Raw genomic sequence first — 25,764 nt, 5'->3', positions numbered from 1 at the left:
GACGTTATCCTTGGCATTGACTTTTTAACAGCCCACTCTGCCCTCATTGACTGCTCTACCAGCCTACTTCGCTTGGACCTTTCGCTTTGCTATGAAGACCCCTCCTGCTCACACCGCCTTCGATCAGCACAGTTCTGCCGCCTTCATGCTGGAACCGCCGTTTATGTCCCTGTCTCCATTCTCACCCGTCCCAGACGGCGATCTCTCGTGTCTCATTACTGATGACACCCTGCAGCGGCACATCACCCTTCCTCATCTCATTGTGCATATCTCCCATAACCATACCTCACTCCTGGTCCTTAATTTCCCTTACGGAAATGCCATATCTGAACTTATAAAAAAAAATCCAGATCAGTTATATCAGGAATTGGGCAGATATGGTATATTAGGACAGATCTAGGCCAGATAAGGCATATCTGCCCAATTCCTGATTTCGAGTACCAGATAAGGCATATCTGGTTGTATATGCCTGATCTGCCGAATTACTGATTTCGAGTACCAGATAAGGCATATCTGGTAAGATATGCCTTATCTACCCAATTCTTGATTTAAAGATCTAGCCCGCATGGCATGTAGGTTTTCAACTACAGATCTATATATCTGCATATCAACATAACACTTTATTACAACACACACAAGACAATTTCACTATTCCAGCTAAACGCACGCTAAATCAAGTTTGCCAAGGGAAACCTGAATTTCCCATTTTATTTCAAACCTTACAGGAAAATAGCTTTGAAACCACAGGTTTTCTTTTTTCCCTGCCTATATAGAATAGCTCAAAGACGGGCCTGAATTACGTGTGCATACCGAGGATCAAAGACATGCTCATCCGTTAGTAAATATTGAGATTCTACTGATTTAGGCGCGATACTGACAAACTAATGGAATATCTGAACAGAATAATATCTACACGAGAAGCTAAAGTGAGACATTAACCTATTAATTTAGATATTACATTTTTAATCTACTCTTTTACACACAGAGCTTTAACCAGTAAATGCTTTTAGTTTGAGCTGGTTTACTTGCGAAGCTAAATAAAATAAACGGCTAATAATCGAACTAGACTACTGAAAGGAAATTTAAATGTTTGTCGATACCCGGAAAAGGTACCGCTAAACCGCAGGGCGATAAAACACACACTGCTGGGACTGCTGATAATACCTAAACCTTAGCAAAGTATATATAGGCTGTCAGGAAGTACCGGTGTTACCTTAAGCAGAGACTGCAGTGCAAAATGAGCGAACGCACCTAACTCGTGGTTGCTTTTGAAATTAAGAGAGAAAAAAAAAGAAAAAAGCATGTCCGATGGCATTTGTCATGACACCAACAGCTCTGCCGCTAAACCAAATCAAGCATGAAGCTACTTAGGTAGTGCAAATAATAATATTATTAAACAACGAAGGACCCTATCCACCCACTGAAATTTGTTAAAATTGCTGGAGCGAAAGACAAATTAGCAACGAAATGTACGGAAAAATATCACATACTGGCAATTACCATCCAATTTACTGATTGGAAAATTTTTCCATCAAAATAATAAGGCGAACAATATCCTGAGGCTGACAAGTGCTAGTTCCCGACAGGAAGTCTCACGCTCACGGTTTTGGTGATCGGGCGTGAAGATGAGGCGGCACGATGAGGGTGCAATCCGACGCAATGGTGAAGATTTGGCCGGGCCACCCAGAGCAGAAGCCTCAAAATGCTCAATCGACCATCAGGTTCGCTGCCAAGGCTGGGGAGGCAGCTTCCACCCGCCGTGGGACACAATAATTTCCTCTGTGCCGACAGTCAGACTAAAGGTCTTGTAGGTTTGCTGTCGCATTTTTGTTACATGCACACCGCTAATAGCGAACAGGCGCTGGCACACACACACCAGCATACGCAACATGCAGCACGCCCGCCAGCCGCACCGAACTCCTATGTCTGCCACCACGAAAGGAACGAGACAAGTGCTTAGGCGCACGGAGTTGAAAGGGGGAGGGGAAAGAAGCAAGCACACACAAAACGAAGAGCTCGCGGCCTACGCGGTATAGAGCGTGGCAGCGAGGAGGAGAGATGAAATGCGAGCCAGCGACGCAGCCGCCGCTGTTTAAGAGGGAAGAGGGGAGCGCGGGAGAGGAGGAGTCACTGTCTAGCCAGTGCGGCCCTCCACGCAGCCACCGCCAGCTGTCTCTGAGGGTGAGTCACCGTCTAGACAGCTCGGAGGGGGCCGTATACTGAACTGCCATCATTTTCTTGATATTTTGAATCGCTCAACTTAACCGACTATGCGTTTGTGCACCGTACTGCCGCCGCATTTTAAATGAAAACGCGAGTTAGTAGACGGAAAGAGGAGCATATAGCCATAACCCAGCACTCTCCTGCATTAAGGAACACATGGCCTAATAATTACAGTGCAGCGAAATCTGCATATTTGAAATATTAGGAGTAGTAGCTATTTTCTAAATTGGATACAATTAACACTAAGCATGCAGGCCATGTTGAGTGTAGAAAAATTGAAGGTCGACCATATGATGCGAATATTGAATATTTGCAGAAAGTAGACGAAAGCCATATATTGCTAATTTACACTCACTATGGCGCCTACATAATTAAGGCCCCGATGAGGTTGTATAAAGTCCTGTTGATGCCACACATATGGCCCTGATCTGTCTATATAAGGTCATGACGATGCCATATATGCCCTTTATCAGGCCACATCAGGTCGCGAGCATACCATATATGCCCCTGATCAAGCAATATAAGGTCCCGTTACCCGTTCAGATATGGATTATATGTTGCATGATATGGCCAAATCTGAGCCATATAAGGGCAACATATTGCGCATATATGACCTTATCTGGCCCAGATAAGGTCTTATTTCCTGCCTTATATATTTGTATCTGGCAGCATATGTTCCATATCTGAAGCAGATATGGGATTTCCGTAAGGGTTTAGCTTGTCAACTCAAGCTCTGCTCGAGGGAATTTCACTAGCAGCGTTGTCCCGGATGACCGAATGCGCCATGTCAGCTCTGACCACAGATAATCCAAATTCCGTCCTTGCAACGTCTCCGTCGTCCTTTACATTGCGCCCTGATCCTGTTAACAGCATCATTGCAGCCGATCTCCAGCCTGAATTCTCCGCAGAGTTAAAAAAGCTTTTGCTCAGCCACAGTGACCTTTTTGACTTCGCTACCCGCCCATTGTCAGCCACCGCAATGACACCGGTGACGCCAGTCCTATTCGCATCATCATCATCATCAGCCTGACTATACCCACTGCAGGGCGAACGCCTCTTCCATATTTCTCCTCTTAACCGGTTCTGTGCTAGCTGCATCCACTTGGCCCCTGCGAACGTCTTAATCTCATCCGCCCACCTAACTTTCTGCCCCCCCTGCTACGCTTTTCTTCCCTTTAAATCCAGTTTGTTACCCTAAGCGACCATCAGTTATCCTCTATTCGCACTACATGTCCTGCCCATGTCCATTTCTTCTTAATTTCCACTAGAATGTCGGTAACTTGAGTTATTTCTCTGAACCACTCTGCACGCTTCCTATCTCTTATTGTTATCCCTACCATTTTTCGTTACTATTCACAGGCAGCCCTAGCGAGCGACGAGTCATCCAAACAGAGGTCGAGAAATTGTTGGCGAGCAACATAATTGAGCCTTTCAGTAGCCCCTGGGCATAACCTGTTGTGTTGGTCAAAAAGAAAGATAACAGTTGGAGATTCTGCGTTCACTACCGTCATTAGAAAAAGATAACCAAAAAGATGTCTATCCTCTTCGGCGTATTGACGACGCGCCTGATACCTTGCACGGAGCCAGCTACTTTTCGCCCATCGACCTTCGTTCCGGCTACTGGCAGATCTCTTTCGACGAGAGAGACTTTGAAAAAACACCGTTCGTCACCCCTGACGGCCTCTATCAATTCCATGTCATGCCTTTTGGCTTTTGCAATGCCCCAGCAACCTTCGAATGCATGATGGACTCTTTTCTCCGAGGCTTCAAGTGGATGTCACATGTAAGAGACAGAATACAGAGGCCACGAAAGCCGGAGGAGGGCCATGGCGAAGACTTTAGGCAAAAAGTATCAAGGGGATGATAGTGCCATGTATGTTGATGCGGCAAAATACAACATTACAGGAAGGAGGCTTTCACTGTGAGCGCGGTGAGCTTCTCCTGCAAGGTAGCAGCTATGGTGGTCACGGACTCTAGGAATTGTTCAAAACGGAACCAGCACCATTTTCAGTGATTCTCAAACGGCCCTTCGCACCTTCGCCAGGGGTCGTATCTCTGCCACTGCATTCAAAATTCTTAGCGCGTTGTCAAAAGATAGGAACGTAGTGGATCTCATGTGCGTCCCGGCTCACTAGGGCGTACCGGGGAGCGAGGCCGCTCACCAATATGTTCATGTTCGAGGTTTGTCAGCCGAGCTGGTGAGGGTATATCTGACGCTCGTGCCCGACGGGGTGAGTCACTGAATACGTACCAGGCCATTACCACTTATTACAAGGAGCTCAGGGCGAGCCTACCTCTTCCGCACGCTCCGCTCAGCCGACAACAGGCTACCACGTGGCGTTGGCTGCAAACGCGGTCGCAGCCAAACCCCCTGGACGAATGCCAAAATCTTCCCCGACATAGTAAATCCGTACTGTCAACTGTGCGCCGAGCCTGCCACCTTAGACCATATAATCTGGGACTGCGCGGAGGATCTGCCTCCGGCAGATCTAGTACCATCTCCCTCGTTGGAACACTGGGAAACTGTTCTCGCCAGCCGGGACCCAGACGTTCACTCCCGGGCCTCGGCAAGAGCGCAAAAGAACGCTGACAGACTTGGACTGCCGGCCACCTGGAGCAGCTGAATGCACCCAAGGCAGAAAAACACCTTAATCATCGCTTACAAATAATATATGCTCCCTCTTCCTCTCTCTTGCGAAATGAAAAAAGACGACGACGGCGAAAATGATTACGTGTACTAGCGAAGGATTAAGAAGATGAAGAAGAAGTAGTTGGTGACATAGAAAGCGCTGATTGGTGAACAGAAGACGATGAAGACCACGATGAGGCTGACGTGTATGAAAGCGGAGGTTATAAAAAAGCGCGATATGAAGAGGCAAGAGTCGGGAAGCCAGAGAAGTAGAGGCTCCAGGCGATGAGGGACGCCTTGTTTCTTTTTCACGGATATCCGGAGAACGCTCAGGCCGAAAACATGAACTAGACGCCAGCCGTACCCATATGGACGCACATTTAATACACAAAAACCGACACTAACTCGCAAACACAATTAACAAAAAACTAACACAACCAACAAAGACTATTGATAGAAGCGATGTTTCACATTAAAGGACAGCGTTCCATTTTTGAGCTTACAGTTCGAAGCGGGCGACGCGTTTCGTGTGTCCACGCAATGGCGTCAGCGTCGTAGTAGCGTTAGGCTTGCAATTAGCTGTCCTTGTTGGCCGCAACAGAGGACGTCCCGTTGAAGCGTCGTTATCATCATCAGCCTGATTATACCCACTAAAGAGCGATGGCCTCTTTCATATTTCTCCAATTAATCCGGTTCTGTGCTAGCTGCATCCAATTGATCCCTCATCATCATCATCATCAGCCTGACTACACCCACTGCAGGGCGAAGGCCTCTCCCATATTTCTCCCTTTTAACCCGGTAATGTGCTAGCTGCATCTATTTGTCCCCTGCGAACTTACACTCATCCGCCTACCTAATTTTCTGCCGCTCCCTGCTACGCTTTCCTTACCTTGGAATCCAGTTTGTTACCCTAAGCGACCATCGGTCATCCTCTCTTCGCACTACATGTCCAGCCCATGTCCATTTCTTCTTAATTTCCGCTAGAATGTCGGTAACTTGAGTCATTTCTGTGACCTATTTTGCACGCTTCCTATCTCTTAATGTTACCCCTACCATTTTTCGTTCCATAGCCCTCTGGGTTGTCCTCAACTTAAGTAGAACCCTCCTGGATAGACCCCACGTTTCAGCCCCATAGGTGAGTACAGGTAAGATGCAACTGTTGTATACTGTTCTCTTGAGCGTTACCGGTTAGCTGCTAGTCATAATCTGCGGGTGCTTGCCAAATGCGTTCCATCCCAATCGTATTCTTGTTATTTCCTTTTCATGGTCCGGATCTGCGGTTACTACCTATCCTAAGTAGACATATTCGCCAACTACCTTCAGTACTTCGCTACCTAATGTAAACTGCTGTTCCTTCCATTCCTGAACATTACCTTACTCTTCTGTATAATAATTTTCTAGCCTACCTTTCTACTTTTCCTGTCTAGGTCATCAATCATTATTTGCAGTTCATCCCCCGAGTTGCTTAGCAGGGCAATGTCATCAGCAAATCACAGATTACTGAGGTATTCTTCATCTATCCTTATCCCTAGCTGCTCCCATTCCAGGTTTCTGAATACTTCCTCTAAGCAAATTGTTAATAACAGGGGAGATTGTCTCTCCTTGCCTAACTCCTTTCTTTATGAGAAGTTTGTTACTTTATTTATGCAGAACTATAGTTACTGTGCAGCAACTATATATATATATCTTTCAGCACTTTCACGTACGGCTTGTCTACCCCCTGATTTCGCAGTGCTGCATCACCGCGGAGGTTTCAACTGAGTCAAATACTTTTTCGTAACCAATGAATGCTATGTATAAGGGCTGGTTACATTCCTACCATTTTTATATGACCTGGTTGATGGTATGGATATGATCGATAATAGAGTAGCGTTTCCGAAAACCTGCTTGATCCTTTGCTTTATTGCAGTCTAAGGTTTTCCTGATTCTATTAGCGATTATCTTAGTAAATATCTTATACGTAACAGACAGTAAGCTGATTGGTCAGTAATTTTTAAGGTCCATAGAGTCCCCTTTCTTATGAATGAGGATAATGTTTGCATTCTTCTATGGTTCCGGTACCGTCGTTTACGTACCAGGCACTGCGTATACAGGTTGGCCCGTTTTCTAGCACGATATCATCCCCGTCCTTCAAAATAACTGTAGTTATCTGATCCTCTCCAGCTGATTTCCCCCTTTTCATAGTTTCTAATGCTTTCTTGTCCTCGTCCTTCGTCACTGGTGGAGCGTCTGACTGTTTTTCCCTACCGCCAATCTCATTACGGTCCTGACTACTTTCGCTACTGTAGAGATCTGTATAGACTCCTCGGCTACTTTCGGGGACTATTTTTGTCCATATTCGTGATGACGTTGCCCACCTTGTCGCTTATCGCATACATCTGGTTTTTGCCTATGCCCAATTTCTTCTTTACCGCTTTAAGGCTTCCCCCGTTCTTTACAGCATGCTCAATTTTCTCCATGTTATACTTCATCATATCGGCCACCTTGCGCTTATTGATTAGCTTTGATATCTCGGCCAATTCTGTCTGGTCTGTTGGGTTGGAAGCTCTCATACTATGTCGTTTCTTAATCAAATATTTTGTCTCCATAGAGAGCTTACCGTTATCTGCTATAACTATCCTACCGCCTATATCTACAGCGCACTCAGTGATGATATCTCTGAAATATTTGTGCATTGCTTCTAGGGTAATGTCGCCATCCTCGGTTAAAGCTGAATATCTATTCTGTAGCGAGAGCCTGAACTCTTCTGCCCTCCCCTTCACAACTAATTCGTTGATGGATTTCTTTCTTACTAATCTGTGGCGTACCTCCTTCACATTTAGGCTAATTCGGTGCCTCACCATCCTGTGGTCACTGCATCGCACTTTCCCGGTTACCTCTACATCTTGCTTAATGGCGGGGTTCAACACAGTATGAAGTCAATTTCATTAGTCACCCCGTTAGGACTTTTCCATGTCAATTTCCGGTTCTTCCTTTTTCTGACGAAGGTAGTCATGATTCTTACGTTATTGCGCTCTGCAAACTAAACTACCAACTGCCACCTGCTATAAATAGAACCAATGCCATAGTCAGCTACTACCTGGCCTCCTGCCGGCTTTTTCCCTACCTTGGCATTGATGTCGCCCATTAGTAAAGTATACTGCGTCTTTACTTTTCGCATTGCCGATTCTACATCTTCGTAGAACCTCTAAACAATACTGTCATCATAACTACATGTCGGTGCATAGGCCTGTACAACCTTAAAGGTCCACGGAAACGGCCCCCAAGAAGACACTGATAAACGCGTTCAATGTGTAGAACGAATTCTTTTGAGCATTAAACCAAAGTATAACTCCTTAGAACAAAGCCAGTGATTTATTATTAATTTTTAAAAACAGCGTTTTTTGAAATTCGCGGGCACAGAGGATGTCGTTTTGCGGTGTCGCATGGAACTATTTCCCAAGACCGTGACGTCACGGTCATGTTGACTGGCAAGCAAGCCAGAAGCTGCCATTCGCTGCGGCCACTGCAGCCATGACGTCACGGACACACTTCCGGTAGCTGCGAAAGTCGTCTGCTCGTGCGCTGCGCGAACTCCTCAGGCGCCTCAGGCGTGTGCGAGCGAGGTAAGTGCCTCTACGCACACTGCACACATGGTAACGATTTACTCGTGCGCTGCGCGAACTCCTCAGGTGCCTCAGGCGTGTGCGAGCGAAGACAATGCCTTCACACACATGGCACACATGGTTCCAATTTACCGCTTCCGCATCTATCTGCCGGTGGCTCCGTAGCCATTCGCTTTTTCTTCCGCGTCAGTCCAAGGTGAAAACGCCTTGCTGTGTCGTCGGCTGCAAAGCCAAAGACTGGCGAAGCGTTGAACTTCGGCATACTCTGCCCAAAGATGCGCGTCGACGGGCTGCTTGGATGGAACGCGTCGGACTGCAAGCGTCGGACGCCCGCCAAAGTTTCCGAGTTTGCGGTCGTCATTTCGCACCCGATGCGTACTTCTATCATCCGGCAATTGTGCGGCAGTCGGGTATGGATATCAAGCACATGAGGCTTCGACCGAAGTCCATGCCGACACTCTTCCTTCCTACCAGGAAGGTAAGTTTCCCGGCTAAGATGAATAATTTTCTTCACGCGCGTGAATGGAAATAGGATTCATTTGCGTTAGGCGCAAGTCAAAATGTGTAACGCTTGAAAAGGGCCGTGTCGTGGTTCGGCTGCTACGTAGGTGCGGAGCGGAGTAAATGCTGTTGTCTTCTAACAGTTATGATCGACGCACATTGGCCGCTGTGGTTCAGAAAGGTAGCAGATACTATAGTGCGCTTTCTCGTGGACAGGTTATGTTTCTGTATGTCCCATAGGTAAGGCGTAATTGCAGTTGGAACGGCGCGTGCCGCGCCTTCGTCTGTGGTTCGGGATGCGCGCGGGTTCGATGCTAACCTTGGCTTGTAAACACATCGAGATGGGCATCAAAAGGGATCGTATTTTGTGCGATAATTCAGTGTACACGCGAGAAATGGTGGTTTAAATATTATCGCTGCAACGATATACCTTTGCTTCGAAGGGGAATGCGTGAAGTACCCTGCCAGCTAAACCGCAGAACAGCGGAGACAGTACGAGAAAGACACATGCGGACATGTGCTGCATCCAAATTGCGCCGCCGTTCCATAGGAAAAGCACCCACGCGATCGTCCAACAGTCCGTTATTTTCTGCCAGTTAAGGAACGATTGTTCTTTGAGCAAAGATTTGATAATTGCAGTGTCGTTCCAAGTCTAAAGAACTATAAACAAAATGAAGGGGGGTGGGGGGGTTGAAATAGTTATAAAACTCTGTAACCACATCTGTGCGTCTATTATAAGTGTGCGTGATTGACAGTGAGACATATAATTTTGATCTCTGCGCTGCTTTCGGAGTGAAAGCAGCTGTGCCTGTGAATTTTTGTTTGCTTTCTATTTTTAATTTTCAACTCATTGAATAGAACATTCCAATGCAGTTAATTTCTGTTCACTGGTACATTCATCAAATAAGTTTTTAGTATTAAGTGAACTGAAAACTATTCTTTGCATTGCAGTAGTGTGCAGAAAGCTAAACAACATTGCAAAGTTACTTTCATATGCAACAAGCGAATAGTGTTGGCTCTTTATAATAAAAGAAATAAATGAGCATTTGTTGTTGCGCGCCTCTGTGTTCATTTTCCTGGCGTGTTCTATGCCTCCTGCTTTATGCTCTGCTGTTTACTACACAATACAAGTTAGGCAGCCCAGCTTTGTTCGATATACACAGTAGACTAAGTGATGTGCTTTTTTTATAATTTCAATAAGAGTTGCCAATTTAATTGGTTTCAGCCTGAAGCCCAACCACAGACTGCGGCAGAACACTGTGGAGCCACTGCATCTACTAGCCAGCCAAGAAATGCAGTAAGTAGTATCAAAAGTTGACTTCCACAAGACACGAGCTGTATATAAACTGGTTATTAAGGAACTCAGCAGTTATGCAACACCTTCACTTACATGAAGCCAGAACTACCTTTCAGTACAACTTTCAGTGTTCCTGTGCTGTGGAGAGTTGTTTCACGGTGTAAGGCAAAAGCAGGGTAGACCCATCGATATGCTGCCCAGAAACTAACTCTATCCATGCTATTCCCTTGCTTCCTACTACAATCTATAACAAGCAGATGGTGTTCATAAAACTTTGTTGTATCATAGCCAAGAACTGAGAGCACTGCTTGTTTTTGGCGATTGTCAGTTGTAGTAAATCACAATAAATCCCTCCCTTTCTTCAAAAGAAACTGTCACAAACATGCATAGGAAAATGGTAAAATCATTCCTCTTTTTTTTTTGTTACACGGTGTTCTTTTTCAGTAATTCTGGTCTATTCAACATGTCCTAGCTACTCAACTTTCAGACGGATGCATCTGCCTTTTTTTTTAGGAGTCAGTTCGGAGCTGCACATGCTCTGCTGCACGGCACAGTGCAGCAACACAGACCCAAGAGCAATGGCCCGATGCACCCAACTGCACACCGCAGCATCGGTCTTGTTGTAAGTAGGATGCATTGCACAACAGGGTAGCAGTTGCCAGAGTTACATGTGTAAGCCTGCATATATGTTTTGGGGGGGAGCCTCAGTTTGCAAGCCAACAAGGTTGACGACTGGGAGAGTTGGTAACGGCTCATTTTAAACCAACCAAAGGATGAGACACAGGGAAGAAGAGAAAGGACAAGAGAACGAGTCTTCGTTGTTTTCTTTCGTTCAATAAACATTCAGTTGGTAGCCCAGCCTTGTCCTGTTCTCTTCTTCCCTGTGTCTCGTCCTTTGGCTGGTTGAAAATTGCAAGTCAACTTTTTGACAAGTGGACTTGTCTTCGTCTGGGCAGCATGGTCGTCAGGCGTCACTAGTTGGGGTGACCGTGCTGTCCAGACGAAGACTGAAGCTCCCTCTCAAGCATGAAGACTAATCAGCCAAGAAGATGCACACAGGAAAAAACAGACGCAGAAAGAAAGAGACTGGTTCATTCTTTCTGCCTCTCTGTTGTTTCCTGTGTGCGTCTTCTAGGCTGGTTAGTCTTTCTTCATGCAATGCACCAACTAGCCCAACCAACGTGTTTTACTCCCGCTCAACCCTTGCTTAGTTTCTTTTCACTTCGTGCATGCATCTTACCTCATTCTACCCTGGAATATCTGCATGTTGTAACAAGAGCAAAAAATTGTGGCAGCTACGCAGGTCAACCTGAACCTGAGAGTCCTTGTTGCGGCCAGGACTCAAACTGAACTGCCTGCTGCCCCACTATCACCCATACCAAAATGCTTTAGAGCACAGGGTGCATCAACCCGACAGCCACGGGAACTACCATCTCATACAGTACAGCCAGAAGCAGAGAGTTTGGTTTTCGACGATGGCTTGGACTGGGATGAAGAGAGAGAGCCAGCTGCAGAGCATGACACCACATATATGCCATCATTTGAGACAAGTTTTGGCAGGTGTGTGAAGTGTACGATTAATACTAATATAATGGTTAAATGAGTATGTACACTACAGTAGGCTCATGGTCACTGCTCAGCTCAAGAGTGAGCAAATAACTCTTACCGATAGTGTGCACAGTTTAATGCATGAAAAATGCAAAGCAGTGACTGATGAGTGTGCATACTTAAAAGCCCTCCACTGTAGTGCCTCTTTCTTTCCCTTTTTTTCACTCCTTCCTTAATGCTACAAATAAGTTACTCTTTGAAAGCGATATGCCAACTGCGCATTTATTTTTGCATACGGATAATTTATGTGTATATTCTACAGTGCTCCCTAAGTAAATGTTGATAACGTTTGAGGGCGAGTTTGCATGTCAGTTCAGTAGGTACTGGAGTATTAATAATTTGAGCATCACCTCCACACACACCTACGAAACATGTAAATCGGCATAACTGTTTACTTTGATGACACTCATTTTACAGTACAGGGATGCAGTTGTGCAAACCTCAGACCAGGGTAGCGCTGTGAAAGGCCCAACCTTTTGTATTGCTAGAAAGGAGTTTCAAATGAGCCCATGACAACTCTAATGCAATGGAATGCTTTTTATTTGCAGTTCACATTCGGAGATACCTCTGCAAAATGAACAAAAGTTCATTGTATTTGAGGGGTGTCTGAGAGAGCTGGTAGGCACCTGCCGCACCTGCTCCCAACCCTTCCGCAGTCACTTTACTGTGGAAGGCACGCTGCTTACAGTGCGTGCTTCATGTGCACTCGGCCACGAGTTTACCTGGCGGAGCCAGCCACAAGTGGGCAACAACGCAGCTGGCAATCTTCTGTTGGCTGCAGCCATACTTTTCTCCGGTTGTCCAGTGGCTGCAACGCTTCGTTGCTTGAAGGCCATCAATGTGCAGACCATCTGCGAGCGGACATACTACAATTATCAGCGAGCCTACCTGCTGCCTGCTATAAAGACGGTATGACTGCATGAACTACAAAGCTCTCTGAAGCTTCAAAAGCCTGGCAGAAGCCTCATTTTCATTCATAAGATAAACCAGAACGGCAAATCTGTCAGTAATAATTTAGGCATATATGAAAGAAATTTGATGCAAATTTACATTTTTTGGATTCAGTGCAGTGCATTAACATATTTCAGCTGTCCGTATCATAAAGCACTAAGGATGCATGGCTATGTACAGTAGCAAGTGAAGCGTTCCATGGCCAGAGACCTAGTGGAAACTGGGCCTCTTCAAGAGAGCTGAAACATACATTCGACACTTTTAATTTCAATGAAAATAATGTAATAATGTATGCTCACCCGGAACAACATATCAGAGTTTGATTTTTAAAAAAATTTTGAAGCGCTATAAAAAATTTCTTGCAGCTAGCTGTCCAGCTATTTTTCTGTCAACACTCCACGTACAGCCCAATGAGGCCATAGCTGTGATCTTTTCTCCCAGGATAGCTATCGTGTAAAAAATAATTATACGCGGCAACCTTTAAAAAAAATGCTCAAATTGTGGAGGGGCATAGCTCCCAAAATATGAAACCCAAAAACCAGCAACTTTGGGATATGATTATGCATTTTGTTGACAACATCCATACTGATTTTAGAAGGCCTGCTAAGTATCCTTCATGTTTGCAAATGTGTGCAATTGCAGTCAAGACATTTGTGTTGCCAAATTCAGAAAATGATTTACCATAAAAAGAGCCATATTAAATTTCATTCCAACCAAAACAAATGATGCTTCAGAACATGCCCAATCATATGCATGTTCTGTGGCATTATTAATGTACTTCTAGATTTCAAAAGGTAGAGAATATAACCCTGTTGGCACGTTCATTGCGTTGACTAAAGCTGTGGATTAGAAGGATTGAGTCCCAACTTTAGGTGACTGAGTGGTCAAGGAACAGAGAAGAACTGTGAATTACTCTTTCAGTGACAGGTTTTTAGTGAAGTATTGGGCTAAAAAGGTCTAGCATTCTTTAATTATATTTATTTTGGCTTCGTGCTTACTTGCTCAACCCTATGTGCTCGCTCTTTTATGCCTACCCGTGCAATGCTTGCCTCCTCTAAGGATGCGCATCCTGCACCAAGCCACATAAACAGAACATGTAGTAAGCTGAAATTGTTGAAGCATTGACTTCACCCATGAGCGAAAGCAGTGCATCAAGCAGAAGAGTCGAGTGGCACAAAACATTTGCCGGCTCCAAGTCTCAGCAGGCACCACTGGGGATTCCCGCCAACCAACTTTTGCAGAAACCTCTCATGAGTGCACAGATGCGCTTACCTTCCTGCCAACATTCTGTTTGGAATATCACAATCTTTCGCTCCTTTCCATAAAAAAAAAAGAACATTGAGGGAAAGCAGCAAAAATGCAGCTGCCAATTCCATCATTCAGAAAGGCACTAAGGCCACCTACGTCAGTGATGCATTGAGTTCACAGGTGCCAGAACAGTCTGTGGCTCAAGACAAGCTGTGCAAGCAACTCGTTAGATTATTTCTTTTTATCAGGGTGTGCACACTTGCGTGTGTTTCGGCTGCAGCCTTTAGCGGCATTTCTCAAGAACCTTAGCCCCTACTGCACTTAAATGGGAATGCCCTCATACTCAAAGTACTCGAGTAACTCTCAGCCACACATGCGACCCCATCGATAGCGTGCCAGGGCGCCCAATACACACACTTTCTGGAGCAGAGCTGGACCTTTCAAGGCATCCGTTGCTGCTGTTATTGTTCTTACTTTATTGGTCCGAACAGCCACCTGTAAGTATTTTAGCGGTCATAGCAAGAACACGGCCTACTGTAACTTAGCAGCAACCTAAAGGATAGATATCAAACCTAATTTCATTTTTTAGAGTATATTTTGGAGTGCCTGTCCCAATGCAGAATAATCGGTTTGGTTTGGTTTGTGGGACTTAACGTCCCAAAGCACCTCAGGATGAGAGGTGGCGTAATGGAAAGCTCCGGAAATTTCGACCACCTGGGGTTCTTAAACTTGCACTCTCTCTTTTTGCCATTGGTACCTGCTGGTACCACTGGTCCACGTTAAGGAGCTCTCAGCAGTGGCTTTTTCAGGGACGGAAAGTCTCTTCTGGTCCCAATTACTCCAACAATTCCATGATCGGCTCATTCAAGCAACAAAAACATTTTCCCCACACAAAGTCTGCTTGTCCGAAGGGAAGAGATGCATAAGGCAGACTTATTCTCAGCAAACCAATGTCTCGATTCATAATACCGTGAAAGTTCCTCCAATATAAAGTTCATTTTTTTATGTCTTCTGAAATAATCTGCACAGTACATGCGCTTTCAGTTGTATTTCTCAGCCATCAAAGCATGTGAATGCACGATATGTTAGTGAACTACAGCTGGCTAAGATCATGGGCAGCTGATCACAGCTAGGGGACTCACCCAACAAGGTTCATATTATCAGAGCCAAACATGTCCCTTTAAGCAGCGAGAGATAAACAGTAAAAGAGCAAACTTTTTCAGCCACTCACTTTGGCACTAAATTTAGAAAATTGTTTTTAACACTTCATGCAACTACCTTTTCAAGCCTTATTTAACAGCATGTGTGTGCTAAGTAAGATTGTAAAAGCCTAAAATAGAGTTCATATTTTATATCAGGCGCTTAAATATAGAAGGTATCGATCTTATGTAGGCACAACAAGTGAAAACATGCTGTCCTGCATGCAGTTTTTTCAGGAGCAGCAGGCACTTCTGGCAGCTGACCTTCAAGGTATGCAGCTTGACCTTGCTGGCGATGGTCGGTGCGACTCACCTGGGTACAGTGCCAAGTACTTAACCTACAGCCTGCTTGCCACGAAACTTGGCAAAATTATCTGCACTGAGCAGGTTGTGGTTAAAGAGGTGAGTTTTCATTACCTGCAAACAAGGAGCAATGCAATGATGGCGCAACAACATTATGTAGGTGATTTACCTGGCTTGTGTGTACAGGCCCTCGGTTGACGTCCCAGTGCCACCGCAATTTTGTGCCAGCAAAGAAAAAAGAAAAAAAAAGGAGTGTTGACAAATCAGAATGAGGTTACATAAGTAAAATGCATTAAATTGAAATCAAATGTCATCAGTCGTGCGAGTTGTATACAAACACAGAAGAGGACTACAGACTACATAGTGAAGGTCAGAGGTGCAGCCAGGGGGAGGGCTTATGGGGCTTTAGCCCCCCCCCCCCCGAAATTGTTTTGTACTGTCATACACCGCAGACCAAAACAACCACTAGAGCCGGAAATCAATCTAGACTTTGTCTCCAGTATGTCTTTTTCACACTCAAAAAGAGATTTCTGCGGGAATAAAAAAAGCGAAAGGTGCATTTAGTTTTCTGAAATCGTTCATTGGACCATACAAAGGAGACAAGCCATACTATCAGACAAGCTGACAAAGCACGCAGAGATGGAATGCATGCAGAAATTAAAAAAAAAAAACTTAGAAAGGAGCGTGACATCACATGCACAGCCTCCACAGGCCAAATTCGATCTTCTGACGCCGCGCTGTCTTCTCCCTCTCGGGCCTCTTGTTCGCACTGAATCTCTGAGTTTTTGTGTCGAAGTGGTCTACTGAGAGTCCTCGTCTGTTCGTAACACTCTAGTTTGTTAGAGTGCAGATGCTGCAATATAATCAAAGCTATAAGCACACTAGAGAGTGCAGGCAATCATTCCATCTGCAGGTCCGTCAGGAAGACTACGTAGTCAAGATAATGTTAATTGTATGGCTGAAAAACTGCCTATGATGTATTTTCAGTTCTGCATTTGCTAAATTAAAAGAATGATTTTAGTCTGAAACAATTCATGCGCAGGATACTCGATGGAACGAAAGTCCCGGATGGTACTATTTTTCCGCGCAATCTTTGCATCCCGGCATGCAGAATTTATGGCGGTTAATAGGTTGGAGACAGGTATCTCAATACGGAGGTGGCTAAGCAGCAACTTCAGCCCCCCTCGAAAAAAAGTTCTGGCTATGCCACTGGTGAAGGTACTTTTTACAGAAAATGTTCAAATGGTAATCAGGAGCGGGTTCATACAAAGTGATATAATGCTTTCACAACTCACGGCATGTCCTCATAAGAAATGAAATCCTGTTATAAAAGTTTGCACCACACTAGCAACTTTTGATCTGCTGATGACGGACATCTGAGTAATTTAGGGGAGGAACTGTAATGCACACAAGAGGACCTGAATGTGTATAGGGTGATAATAGGACTGAAAAGTGACATCAAGTAAACTGAAGTAAGTTAACGAGGTACGAGTAATAGAAAATTCACTTGTCTATGTTAAGTAGCATTGCTCATTAGGAACCAAAGAAGGAAGTTACCAGTGGAATAAGGAGCAACTGAGGGGCAGCTTAAAAGCCCCTTCAAGTGAATAGCCGCACCATAATATTGCTATGAGGAAGCCGAGGATACGTAACATGGAAGACAGATAACTGAAAGTCACTTCACATAACAAACAAGATTCCAAACAAAGGCAAATGCACCAGGGTGGAACGGAGTAAAGTAAGCTGGCGAGATGTGGAAATTCAAAAGCCACAGCTGGTGCTGGAGATAATTAGAAGTGAATGAGTGTGGAAGCTAATAACTGTAATGAAAGAAAAAAGTGGCTTCATAAGTTATTTCATATTGTGCTTTTTTGTTTCATTCACAGTCATATGCAGTGCCTAACAGCGTAGCAATGGAGAAAGAAGGACTGAGAAAGTGCCTGGAGGGCCTTGAGGATGCAGGAGTCACAGTATGCTCTTTGACAACAGGTAATTTCAGGCTTCTGTACTTCGCTATAACATGAAAAGGCAATCTCTTATGTAGTCCAAGGTTGAAAAAAAAGCTTGTCTTACGAGGAAAAGGCATGATTTTGAAACAAATATCAGCTGAAGGAAAAGACAGGAAATTAATGATTTCAAGGCTCGTATGGGTCCTTTGTTCAGATATAGAAATGAAAACCAGTTCGGCCATGTTTATACATGCGATGACCACCGCAATAAGCATGTGTAAGCTTCTGGCATGGGCTAATGTGTCCGGTTAAGTGTGTGCAGAGTTCATTGGTTGTGGAAGGACTCTAGGAATAGGTGCAATGATAATGTTGATTCTCTGGCAGTGATTGTGGCAGAGTTTTGCGCAACACTGTGATCTATTTTTGAGATCATCTGCCAAGGCATTCTACTTGCTGCAACTATTAGCGAACCTCCTCAGGGTACCAAAGAAAGAGTTCAAGCAGGTCACCATTCCTCATGCAGCAGACGTAAGCAAAACAATGGAAGTTTTTTCACTAGCTACGATGTTCAAGTATGCTATGTGCCTACTAGCAAGATGCGGCAGCAAATTGTGTGTGGAGCAGTTTATAAAGCCTCACGTAAAGATTGCGACGCAGTAATTGAAATCTTGATGCTGCTCTGTAGATTCTATGGTCATCGGAGCCGCTCATAAGGGCTCCGTGCAGAAACCCATGGATGGATGAATTGAAACGGGGTGGTAGCAGTAGCTATCATGCTCATTTTTCTCCCTATATCTTAATTATTATATTTAGATTGGTTAACTAAACCATCATTCTATTTATTAAATTTTTGTTTCTACATTACTAACATTATGTCACTTCTCTGCTTTTAAGCCACCAATCTTCCAGTCGCTTTTTGCTAGTTTCCACCGCCGGTTTATTCACCCGGCCACTGGTATCTCTAAACCCCAGAGCTTCAGGAACAGTCACTGCGCCTGCATCAATTTCCGGATGGATACCATTACATTCGAGTATAATATGGTCAACTGTTTCACTGGAGTTACCACATACAGCACATGCGTCATCTTTATTGTTAAATTTCTTTTTGTAGATGCGTGTTATAAGGCACCCTGATCTGGCTGGGCGTTCATTTCTAGGCTGGAAACTTGAGAAACGGAAGACCACAGGAGGAGAAACACGTGCAGTTGGGAAAGGCCGAGCAAAAAACGGAGGGGGGGGGGGAATAAAAGAACAAATTTTTCTTTGTTTTGCATAACAAAAGCAATGAAAGCTGGGGCAGAGCATCGACACCTGACGAAGGACCCCGTATAAGATTGGAGCTCACGCAAGGTATCGTAGACAGGCAAATGTAGACCACAGGAGAGCTTAAGTGAAAATTATGCAATGATCAACTGTATCCACAAGAGCGGCCCACTGGGCGTGCATGGCGGTCCCAGTAGATGTGCATTCCATTTGTTGGGCATGCCAAATGACACTATGCAGATAGTGCAGATGCCTAGGAGTTGCCCATTATTTTTTTTTTTTTTAGAATTGAGAAAGACTGCTAACGCAGGTGAAGGTAGTGTGTCCTCTTTTGGGAAAAACGCTTCATGCAAAATCTAGGCGCGGCAAATCCAGGCATGATCGCCAGCTCACTGCTCATTGGATAGAAGCGATTCGTAAAGCTTATTTGGGGACGTGAAATATATATAATCAAGCCAGTGAAAATCGGTACAACCCAGCAACACAGCGACTGCAACTTAGAAATTCATTTGTGTCCATAGAAAGAATGAACGGCGAATGCGACCCACGCGCAGCAGATCCACTGTGTTTCCACGGTGCGGCCGGGCACACCAGCACTACAAAAAACTCCTTTTCGCCGTGAGGGGCGCTCGCACTGCGGAGCGAGCTACTCCTGCACGGTGCTCATAGAAGCATTCATTTGACCTTTGGGTTGGCGGGCCATTTGTCCAAGAGCTTTCAGAATGCCAGTGCAATGAGTTATAAGTCATGATGGTCCACTGCTTCTGTAAACAAATATTTTTTCTCAGTAATTACAGTGTCTTGCTTGTCCTCGCTGTCTATTTTCAGATAGGCATCCTGGTGTCAGGCGTTTCTGCCGAGTAGAAAAGCCAGGTATTAAACACTGGTTTGATGTATGGCACGTTGCCAAAGGTAAGTAAATATGGCACTGTGTTGTTACTACAAGAGACTCAAGGTTATGCTTTGCAAGAATAACAATTTCTTGTTTTGTTCTAGGCCTCAAGAAAAAACTGCAGTTGTGTAGCCGCAAACACCCCATAATACAGGAATGGGTCGAAAGCATAATTGATCATCTTTACTGGGTGGCCGCTATGGGCCGAGGGAATGGAGACCTCGTGGTCAGCATGTGGAACAGCTTGCTTAACCATGTTTGCGACAAGCACGATGGCCACGAGGGACCCTATGAAAAATGCGTGCATGCCCCTCTTGGAAAACGCCAGTGGTTTAAACAAAGTAAGTACTGTTGTAGAATGCTGTTAGTACTATATTTACTCCATTTTGAATTTTAGTCCGCAGTAATAGAATCAAAACTGGACTTGACCAAATGCGATTTCTTTCAGATTCCAAGGCCTTCCAGCATCTGAAGGAAATTGTTACCAATCGTTTGTTCCTGCGTGACATCCGTCAACTGTCTCCCGACGTGCAGACCTTTTCATTGGAGTCCTTCCACAGCCTGCTAATCCAGTTTGCTCCCAAGGCAAATGCCTTCTCAGAGGAAGGGATGCAAGCAAGGTATGTATGTTTTGACATGTGGCATGCAAGCAAATCAACAATTTCCCTTGACATAGGACCAGGCTGGCTGTGATGCACTTCAATGAAAATGCCCTGCGAATGCAAGCGGAGACAGGAGACGGAGAGCAGCGATGGAAGATTCGAACGTCTAAAGCGAGGAAGGGACACTTCACTGTCTGTCCAATTAAAGAGGAGCCAACATACAGTAAGCAATTAATGTACACCTAACAAACACCTGTACATAGAAGCATTTTTAAATAATTACAGCCTTGTCACAAGGTCACCAGACTTTCAGTATTACTAAAAGTCTTACTAGTCTATCATTCAAAGACAATAGATATACCAAATTATTATCATCTTAACGTGGATCGTGCAAACTTGTACAAATATTTAGTCTAATTCTGCTGTTGTACAGTCAAACCATACCTAACTTGGTGCTTTTTTTTTTCCCACAGGCTATGTTGACAGCCTCTTGGCCAGTGTTCTGGAAAGTTGCGAGGGCTCTTCCTACAAGGAAAGCTTCCTAAGGAATCGGCCGCCAACTCCGCACCACCTGACGAGCCACTACAACAGGCCTGAAAAGCAGGACCTCATCACTGCCAGGCATTCAAGGTTTTCAAAACCACCACCACCTCCACTATTGCTGCCTGCGCTACCATCAACATCAACAGGTTCATGAATCACACATCGCAGTGGAGGGCTACACAGAAATTTCAACCACCTGGGTTTCTGTAACGTGCACTGACAGACATCGCACAGTACATGGGCGCCTTGCTTTTAGCCTCAATTGATAAGCGGCAGCTGCGGCCAAGATTTGGTACCACATCCTTGGGTTCGGCAGTCGAGCACCCTAACCACCGGGCCACTCTGGCGGGGCAAAAGAAAAGTTATTGATCATTCATCATTTAATATATTAGCACCATTCACAATTCTCTGTGTTTGGACACTACCTGTACTATGTTAGAACTTCTTCATCGACAGAGGAAGATTGCAAGTTGCAAGGACCATTGCAAGTTCAAGTGGTATACAGTCTAAGCTTCATTGCTTCCTTTCGCGGCCGCCTCGGTCCACTCTATTTAGACAATCCACGCAGCAACAGGAATCCCAGGAATCTCACAGGACAAAGCCACCCACAGTGACACAAGGCGCGGTACTAGTAAAGAAGACAGGTGAAGCTTGCAACGTTGGCGGAGAGGTCTCTTGCTGGAAGCATGAAACGCTACCTGGAACCACAACAAAATCTCCGCACCCATCTTGATGGTATCCCTGCCGAAGTGGAGGAAGAGCCGAGACGGGAACCAGAATTCACCGATCTCAAGGTCAATGTTCTGCTAGACAGAACTGAAGCATTGTATCATCAGATAAAGAACATGGAAGAGAACTTTTTCGAGGAGACTAGACAAATTGATCAAAGGAAAGTCCTCAGATGCTGCTACATACGACAAGGTAGTAAAAACTACTTTGAGACTCGTCTCAGGCTCCGGACCCAAAGATCTACCCAGATGGCGCACCAACAAGGCTTCGTGGGGAGCGACTTCAAGTCTTTGCTGCTATTTTGAAGAGCCATTTCTGCTCCGTTGACTCACTACCTAATCTTGCCCACATGAGCTGCCACAATCCACATCATCACAATGACCCATTAGGGTTTCTTTCGCTACGTTTGGTATGAGCGAAGACCTTTTACAAGACTTCTAGAAAGCCGACCTTGATTGGGATGAGATACTGCTGCACCTTTGGAGAAAATCTGATGCTCATGAATGGAATATAGAAGCAGCCACTTTACAACTTCAGCATTGCTAGGTTTCTGGGTGCGGGAAAGCAAGGTAACATGGACTTACATAATTCTGACTGCCCCTCGATTAATTTATTAGAGAATGTTCAGCTTCACATTCCTGCACAGAAGCTGCCGAGCAGTTCACACGTCGTGAATATGACCTCTCGACCAAAGCCTCCTATTAACATTTTTTTTTTATTGAAGTTTTTGAAAAAAAAAAGTTTTGTAGCGAGACTGAAGCGAAAGGTGACGTACAAAGATGACTGAGATATTCAGCTCCCTTACTAGGCTTTTAAGAGCAAATGCGTAGATTTTCCACTACATTAACAACTTGAAGAACAAGGAAAAGGCGACTGGACCATTTTCGGCAGAAGAAGTTTAAAAAGCAGAACGTCACATTGTTCATAACGAAAAGCAGCGCCTTGAAGCCGTAAAACTCCTGCACATGGGGCATTTGAGGTATAAATAAAAAGATTGCGTGAAAAAGAAAGCCCCACTTTTTATGAAGTTGAGTATGGCAGCTTTGGTTGCATTTTGACAACGATGGACTGCTATGAGTCCTAGGTGTCTGCGAATCAAAGATGACGTGTATGGAGCATGGAATCTCATCATTTTGCCGAAGAACTCCCATTTTTCCCGGCTAATCATCCTGGAGACACACGAGCAGGTTTATCACACTTGCTTTCAAGACACCTTAACACAGGTGTGCAAAAAGTACTAGAATCCTCATGCGTGGCAGCCAGTTAAAAAGGTGATCCGAGGGTATTTCATCTGTAGAATGCCAAGCCGTTTCAACACGTAACATCTCCACTACACGTCGACTGCATCAACAAGTCATCCCCCTTCGTTGTGACAGGATTCTACTTCGCTGAACCTTCGCTTCACCCAGCAGCAACGGATATGCAAGCAATGGATATGCAAGCAACAGATATGCAGGCAGCAAGAAGCAAAGGGACTGCAGGGCCATCATGGATAGATCCAGCCGCTGCAGCCAGGCTAGCTTGCGTAGCGGAGCAAGTTGGCGTTCAGACAGGTGACTGGCGATGCTTGTTATAAGAACCAATACACATGCTGACAAGAAGAGTGGAAACACTACCAAGTAAAGAGAGAAAGAGAAAATAATTTAATGAAAAGGAAGGCAAAGAGGTCGGCGGGCACATGTCACCCTGGCCTGCTACTACTAAGTAATTTACTAAGCGAGTATATCTGCAGCAAAGTAGGCGAACTTGAAGGTCAACCAGTTTTACATTATAATAGTAAGCATTACCGAAGGCATTGTGAGCACTGAGGAAATCTGAAAGTGCAGAATAGAGAATAAAAAAAAAGAAAAAGAGGAACACTTGAAAAAGACAAAGGAAGTGCCGTGAAAAAAAATATACTGAACGAGTAAATGGCGGTAAGCAGAAAGACACTATATTTGCCTAGGAGGAGAGTAATGCAAGCTTATTCTGGCATGAGCGGGCACACAATGTGTGCTTCCAAGTAAGGGCATTGCTTGTGCCACTTCTCATAACTGGGCTGTTGATAGCTATAATAAAAAGAGATGGCTACGAGCAACTGGGCTTCTTGTGTACATAACATTATTTATACGCTGGCAGATGATAACTGCTCCCTGCTGTGATTCTCTTTTTCTAGCGTGTACCACTGACTTGCTAACCTTTGACAGCGTGAAATTTTTTTTCGTCTGCTCAGTTTAGCACCATTTGCACTTGTGTGGCTTCCCGAGCAACTAGTCTTGGCAGCTAGTGACACTGGGTGCGATGAAGAACCGCAACGATATCTGTCACCCCAAAGTGCCGAACAGTATGGAACAATATAGCAATGAAGAAATTTGCCTTAAAAAAAAGGTTAAATATTGAAGCACGGAATGACATTTTGGTGTAAGAACTGAACGGCATTAAAAATGCTGCCCTTGATCATGACTTTGTTCTCTTTCATTGTGAACCAATAGTAAACTGACGCGACGGCCAGACAGCGTCTGTAATGCACAAACTTGTAAAAATTGATGACAAAGTCAAAATAGGAATGAAAAGAGTAGACGTAAATAAAAGATGCCTGCTGTAAACTTTCTCAATAAAAAGAGCTATTCACGGCTTCCGTACATCTCATTTCTACACATGTGGTAGGCAACACATTTGCCATTGACAATTCACTTTCTCGTGACCTCCACACTACACTGAATGTTGTTCACAGGTAAGGACAAGTTGTACTCTGTCTTGCAACAAGCGTTAGTGAGAACACTTAAATGGGCTGCACACACAGCGACATGCACACAAGGTAAAATGCACTAAGAACACGTACCGTGGGCCCTGAGAAGGGCCGGTGAAATCTTGCTGCTGTCCTGCAAAAGCCATGCTGGTCCCCTGCCAACAGTATTAAAACAGTTCGCGAGAGAAATGGGCTTATAGCAGCACTAAGCAAATATGCAGCTAACGGGAAAAGTGTATCATGACATGGGTGGGCCATTACCTGCACTTAGAGGCCAGGGTACCGAAAGCCCACATAGCTGGCTGATGGAAAGTGGCGCCGGATGCGGGAGACAACGCATGCCGGCAGCACAACCCTGTTGCCTCTCCCGAGCCTCCTCCATACCCAGCGCGTGAACGAGCGGTAGGCGAGGAAACGATAGGCGCTGAAAAAAAAAAACAGGGGTTGAAGCATATAAGTTCAATTGCGAGACACTTCGAGATTACCTGTGCAGCTCCCCGTCCACCTCCAGGTCGACGCCGTTCTCCCTCATCTCCCAATAGACGACCCTGAGCACTTCAGGGGTGCAGCAAACGCTCTCAAATACCGGATGCATGGTAATACAGCCCTCCGGATTCTCCGCAACCACCGCCGGAACGTCGCGGCAACACACTTGCTCCAGTTGTGTGGGCATTGTTTCGCAGAAGCCGCAACTACACCTGCGTTAGCCTTAAATGTGCATCTGCATATTTTGTATGACTTATACAACTAAGCATATGCAGACGATCATAATTTGACGTAAGTTCAATGCGCGAAAACACGCAAGAAACGTAACGGCCGGGACGCGTCCCGTTACCTTTCTGGTGTCCGTGTGTGTTTTCGCGCCTTGAAATTACGATGAACTATCACCAATTAGCTCAACAAAACGTTCTTTTGATCATAATTCGATTCCTCAGGTTCATCACTTACCCCTCAACACCATCGCCACCGCCGTCGTCAGGGGAGCCCGGTGAGCCGGCCGACGAGTCGCTTTCACCGTCGTCGGGATTTAGCGCCGGGTTGACAAGTGGTGTGTTCTGGTAGGGCTCGAAGCCCATCTCCGCTGACATCCGCAAAAGTCGCTGCTCAAGCTCGGGGTCCATGACGGGACGACAAAGGGCGCAAAGATGTGGCGAAGACAGGCAAGCGCTAGAAATCTATGCGACGCAAGTTGACGGGTTGACGCGAGCACGCGAGTACGGTACGCCAGCGAGCGCGCGGCAACCGGAAGTTTGTCTGGGTGACGTATCTCTGGGCGGAGCTTTGAACTAGCTTGTATTCTTTATTTTTTTATGACTCCCTTCGGCGTACGAGTTGAGAGGGAAAATTGGACGGGTCATTTTTAATCGCCGATATCTCTGGTTTGGCAGAAGCTAGATCAAAAATTTTTGTGGGAGAATGATGGGTGGTTCAATATCTATCAGTGTTATGGCGTTGTTTACCCTTCTTGATGACCCCTTTCTGGGGACCTTTAAG

The 25,764-nt window shown here is 45.1% G+C and overlaps 2 protein-coding genes and 1 long non-coding RNA gene across 3 annotated transcripts; 2 read left to right on the top strand and 1 right to left on the bottom strand.

The window, feature by feature from the left end:
• The first annotated feature begins 8,848 nt into the window (after positions 1 to 8,848).
• LOC146180336 (uncharacterized) lies at positions 8,849 to 10,885 on the top strand. Its single transcript, XR_014700988.1, has 3 exons — positions 8,849 to 8,935; positions 10,184 to 10,255; positions 10,769 to 10,885. It is a non-coding gene; the product is annotated as an uncharacterized LOC146180336 (long non-coding RNA).
• Positions 10,886 to 20,100: 9,215 nt separating this feature from the next.
• LOC146180335 (uncharacterized) lies at positions 20,101 to 21,080 on the top strand. Its single transcript, XM_084580370.1, has 3 exons — positions 20,101 to 20,288; positions 20,345 to 20,493; positions 20,744 to 21,080. The coding sequence occupies exons 1-3, from the start codon at positions 20,101 to 20,103 to the stop codon at positions 20,965 to 20,967; spliced, it is 561 nt and encodes a 186-aa protein (XP_084436496.1). The 3' UTR covers positions 20,968 to 21,080.
• A 3,457-nt stretch (positions 21,081 to 24,537) lies between these two features.
• Positions 24,538 to 25,391, bottom strand: LOC146180334 (uncharacterized). The gene is made up of 3 exons (XM_084580369.1): positions 25,219 to 25,391; positions 24,756 to 24,962; positions 24,538 to 24,694 (listed from the first exon to the last, which is right to left on the bottom strand). The coding sequence occupies exons 1-3, from the start codon at positions 25,389 to 25,391 to the stop codon at positions 24,538 to 24,540; spliced, it is 537 nt and encodes a 178-aa protein (XP_084436495.1).
• Between the last annotated feature and the right edge of the window lie 373 nt (positions 25,392 to 25,764).

The sequence above is a fragment of the Amblyomma maculatum genome, chromosome 9, assembly GCF_055883805.1.
Source record: "Amblyomma maculatum isolate TAMU_Amacu chromosome 9, ASM5588380v1, whole genome shotgun sequence".
Lineage (NCBI taxonomy): Eukaryota > Metazoa > Arthropoda > Arachnida > Ixodida > Ixodidae > Amblyomma > Amblyomma maculatum.
The sequence above is the reverse complement of the archived record's forward strand: the minus strand, read 5'-3'. Positions and strand labels throughout refer to the sequence as shown.